Raw genomic sequence first — 5,136 nt, 5'->3', positions numbered from 1 at the left:
AAACAAGTGTTGTGAGCTGCAAACAACATATCGTCTCTTTTGTAAGGTTAGGACGTCCAAAAATATCAAAATCTGTAATAGCAAACGGGTTCTTAAACAGTGAGGTTAATAACACTTTCTTCGGGTATGGATGTAAATTGGCATCGAGCGAGAAAGTTACGAGCAAAGGACTTATTGAGAGCGCCTGGATTCTACCGTCACCAAGACATAACAGTATATTTAGCAGAGTAACACAGATTCTAAATCTTAGGGGCGATTCCGCATTACATGAGAAGCAAATGCAGTTTCTTGAAGTCATCTCAAATATCATGATTATAATAACAGATAATGAAAATATGGAGAAAATCAAAGTTTCTTATAAATTCAATAATAAGTTGCTGCATGTGATATTTCTTGTAATTGGTGATGATCTGACCAAAGATGTCATCAGAGAATACATATCAAATCTACCCAAAAAAATTAGCGCATATTTCATGTGTCTACAAGAAGGCAGTGATGTATCAAGTATTAGAGAATTGGTCGCGCAGGTTCTTAGAAAGATACTTTCAAAGGTTGAGAACAACACTAACACGATCATTCATATGCGTGAAAAGGCACGGTCGATGAGCATCATAATCGATGAAGAATTTAGCGATGGTATGCCTCAAGCAGATTAATTGATTGCCATGATCAAAGATGATGATCTCCATCAAATAAGAAAAAATATCATGCCACTTCAAAAAGATCTTTGGGAAAGATACACTATTAAAATGAAAGAATTAAGAAAAGTCAGTCATTTGTCACTAAAAGCAAAGAGTAAAATTGAAGACGAAATGAGAAAACTTAGGGTCGAACAATGGAAAGCATATAATAGTTTATTGAAATCGAATGCAGCAAGTAAATCATTTATGGAAAGTTTGGGTAGATTTTATGATGGAGAATTGTACTTTTTTCTGGAAACTTTGAAAGACCACCTCAATGAAAAGTTTAGAAAAGAAACACCTATCTACAGACGGGATTATGAAAAGGCATGGCTACATTTCCAGGCAAGTGACACAGACAAAACAGAGGTTGAAAGGGCAGAAAAACATATGAGTGATGCATCTGTTGGGATTGAGCATTTTTTTCGAGAAGTAGGTCAGATTTATGAAGCTAGCAAAAGTATTCAGAATGCTAAACTTAAAATGAAACCAGCAGAAGCAGTTGCCAGATCCATAATGCTAGGCTTTCCTTTTGAGTTGATGGATGGCGATGTTGCTAACGTACCTGTTGTATGGATAAAGCAAGTTTTTTCTGAACTAAAGAGTTCATTGACCGATAAAAAAATCCTGACACTGTCAATCCTAGGTCTTCAAAGTTCAGGAAAGTCAACATTACTAAATGCCATGTTTGGAATATCCTTTTCAGTAAGTGCTGGCCGATGTACCCGGGGAATGTACATGCATCTGCTACCCGTAAAAACCGGAAATTTCGATTTCGATTTTGTGTTGGTTGTGGACACAGAGGGACTTCGAGCTCCTGAATTAAGTAGCCAAAAGTATCAACACGACAATGAGCTGGCTACAATGGTATTAGGAATGGCCGATATTACAATTGTTAATATAAAAGGCGAAAATACCAGTGAAGTCAATGATATTCTTCAAATATGCGTCCATGCTCTTCTGCGATTAAAAATGGCTAATAAAAAATTGCGATTGAGGCAGTCATGCATTTTCATTCATCAGAATGTTTCAGCTGTCGATGCTGAGGATGCACTGTTTTACGCAAGGAAAAAATTACACGAGGAACTTGATCGTATAACGTTAGAGGCGTCCCAGTTGGAAAATAATGATGTAAAACAGTTTAAGGATATAATTGATTTTGAAAGCAATGAACACGTTTGGTACTTTTCAGATTTGTGGAAAGGTGATCCACCAATGGCTACTGTAAACCCGGGATATCACAATAAAATCAAAACAGTTAAAGCTGCGATATTCGAACGTTTAGCAAAAAGAAAAACATCGTATTTAAACATAGCTGATACTATTACTCATTTTGAAGATCTTTGGAATGGCATATTAGCAAATGACTTTGTTTTCAGTTTTCGAAACAGCTTAGAAATAAGAAACTACAACGCTTTAGAAGATAGGTTTACAGCGTTTGTTTGGGAACTTGAGAAGTTCAAAAATAACTTAGTTCGTGAATTCAAACATGACATAAAGCAATGTCAGTCTTACAGAGAACTGTCTACAGGCACGAAAGGTTTCCGAGAAAAGTGTGAAATACGATTTGGCGATAAAATAAGCGAAATTAAGAAAAAATTGATTGCGTATTTTGAGGATAGCGATAATAAATCAGATATTGCACACTGGAAAGATCAAAAACTTCAATCCTGGGAAACTTATGCCAAAGACTTCAATATAAAACTTCAGATTGAAATGAAGTATTTACAGGATCACATGTTGGTAGATCTACAAATGAGCGAAGCATTCGATAGAAACAAAAGAGAAATTGCCGACAAAGCTTCAATTTTAGCGGAAAAAATAAAAGGAAACACACCCACAAAGGAAGAGATGGAATCCACTTTCGAGTCATTGTGGAGCAAGTGGATAGCAAAATGGGATGTTGAAGAGGATAAAGAAGATGAAGATGATATCCAAGCAACATTAAAGCATATTTTGAATGATAGGTTTCACCGCAACTCGCATTTAATTGGTCCAGAACTGGATGCTCATCCTTGGCATGATAGAAATATGCAATATCGATGTTTGGAGAAAAGTCTCGACAATGTTGATTTTAAACCTTATATAACTGTTAGATGGGAATTATTTAAAAAAGCAAAATCTGAGCAGCAAAAAGTGAATGTATATCAAATATGCTATCAAATTGTTTTGCAAATAATCAATAGCATATTCAGAGAAGTTGATACCAAATTAACAGATTTATCCAAAACAGATTGGAAATTCAATAAAACGGACGTAAAAGAAATATCTAACTGCATCTTAGAACATATTGAACAACATAACAGGGACGGAAACAATGAATTTTACATTACAGAAGCATGCAAAGTGAAATTAAATGTTGTTGTATTTGGGCAATCATTACCATTATTTAAAAAGTTAACAAAACAATACCAAGACAAATACAGTATGAAGGAGAAACTTAACAAACACAGAGACATTGTGTGGGGACATTTTTCTGATATTGTCCAACAAAAAACTTCAGATATTGTTGCAAGAAATAGATTTTGCGAAATTATCCGTGAAAATGTCGAGGAATACGTTAGACAGCAACTGTCTGACTTGGTATTTACATATATTGTTGACGAGTTCTCAGCGGCAAAACATGAACTAAACATCAGAATATTAACGGATCTTGCTGAACAAGACGACTTTGGTCAATGTGTACAATATGTAAACGATGTGTATAACTATTCTTTTCGTTGGATGGAACGGTTTATTAATAAGAGATGTTTTGCAGAACCTCCTCATGGAAAGTATTATTATTTTGCAGAAATAGAAACCAGGAAAATAATAACAAAAATTTTGGAATTTGTTAGAATAGAAGGTCAATTAGATCTGAAAGAATGGATTGGTCAATTTCAAATTAAAATAAGAAATGATTTGCCAATTCAACCAGAAGCGTTTTATCTCGTTCATGGACAAACAGTCTCAGACATGGACGACTTTCAGAATAAGATACTTGAAGATCTGTGTGACGTGCGTCAGCGAATCGTCGAAACATTTTTTCAAGACACAGCAGATTCAATAACATGGCAAAATCCTACTCCGTACAACAAAGTGATGGAGAAATTATGGGGATGTAAAAGTGTTTGTCCTTTCTGTAAGGAACCATGCAAATGGAACTCCATCCATGAGGGTTCTCCACATTCTTGTATACAGCATCGTGCTACAGGATTATCTGGATGGCGTTTTATAGTCAGTGAAATTCTTATTATTGAAAGCTGTTCATTTAACGTCCAATCAAATAACTCCTTTAAATGCGGTAGTAGTGGATTATGTAACCGTGATTCAAACAAATGCTCAAAAACTGGGAAAACTGAGAAATATCATCCTTATAGAAATTACGAACAGTTTGTACCAGATTGGGACATTCATCCTTGTCCTAGCGTATCCTCCTCCGTATACTGGGCATGGATGTTGTGTAAGTATAATGAAAAACTAGCTGAATATTACGGTATAGTAAAGGCTGAAATTCCAGTAGGCTGGAATTCATATTCCAAGGAAGACGCCATTAAGAGTTTAAGGGAGTACTGATGCTTAGACGAGTATTTTTACTGTTGAACAAACAGGTACGGCTATATGACATGGTTTCCATTTTCATGTCAAAATGAGAGGTAAAATAAGTAAATGGAATAAAATGGTAAGCTTCCAAAAAATGAATATCGATAGTGTATATGAAAAATTTCAATCGAGCTACCTTGTCAACGCGATAACTTTTTATTTTATGTTCGTTTGTTCTACATTAACATAAAGTAAATATGGTTGTTGAGAGTTGTAAGATATGGTTTGCATACTTACTGTGATATTTTACTTGAAATGATAATTTTTGAACAAATAAGAGAAGACATCATTATTTCTCATATGAATATATCTAAATCACGCCAATCGCGTGCTTCAATTGTAGAAACATAAACAGTGATGCTGTTTGATTTCAAACATTGTTTTTGTTGGATAGATTGTCATTACTTGAGGAATGTTTATTTTCATATCATCTATAACTAATAATACAGTTGTGTTTGGAATGAAAAACTGTACTAAAACATGTGATTCATCGGTATTAAACATTGTCGTTTTCCATGCAGCGTCAGAATTACAATAGAATTATTTTCTATATTGTTGTATATTAATGTAAACCGACTGTTCACTTACTTTTGTTCGGTTATATCATCTTTTCAAACAATTTTCAATGTATACTTGATTCAATGCATGCCATTGTTTATAGTAGTGTACATTAAAGAATATATTTAATAAGATACCAATGAATCGTCCTTATTGACATCTGTATAAATATTTATATGTTGTTTTGTTATTTGTCAAATGGAGACCCTCACGAATTCTATGCATATGGACTTCAGTTTTATTTGATGTTTTAAATCAATTTAGAAATAAATATTGTATATAGATGAATTTAAATGTTAACAAGAAAAGTGTTAAA

At 34.0% G+C, this 5,136-nt stretch overlaps 1 protein-coding gene across 1 annotated transcript; it reads left to right on the top strand.

The window, feature by feature from the left end:
- Positions 1 to 749: 749 nt before the first annotated feature.
- Positions 750 to 4,235, top strand: LOC117326552 (interferon-induced very large GTPase 1-like). The gene has a single exon (XM_033883308.1). The coding sequence runs from the start codon at positions 750 to 752 to the stop codon at positions 4,233 to 4,235; it is 3,486 nt and encodes a 1,161-aa protein (XP_033739199.1).
- Positions 4,236 to 5,136: the final 901 nt, after the last annotated feature.

The sequence above is a fragment of the Pecten maximus genome, chromosome 4, assembly GCF_902652985.1.
Source record: "Pecten maximus chromosome 4, xPecMax1.1, whole genome shotgun sequence".
Lineage (NCBI taxonomy): Eukaryota > Metazoa > Mollusca > Bivalvia > Pectinida > Pectinidae > Pecten > Pecten maximus.
This window is presented reverse-complemented; position numbering and strand designations above follow the sequence as displayed.

What these genes read in the sequence shown, in the direction of transcription:
- LOC117326552 (XM_033883308.1), top strand. Translation starts at nt 750, where the DNA reads ATGAAAGAATTAAGAAAAGTCAGTCATTTGTCACTAAAAGCAAAGAGT.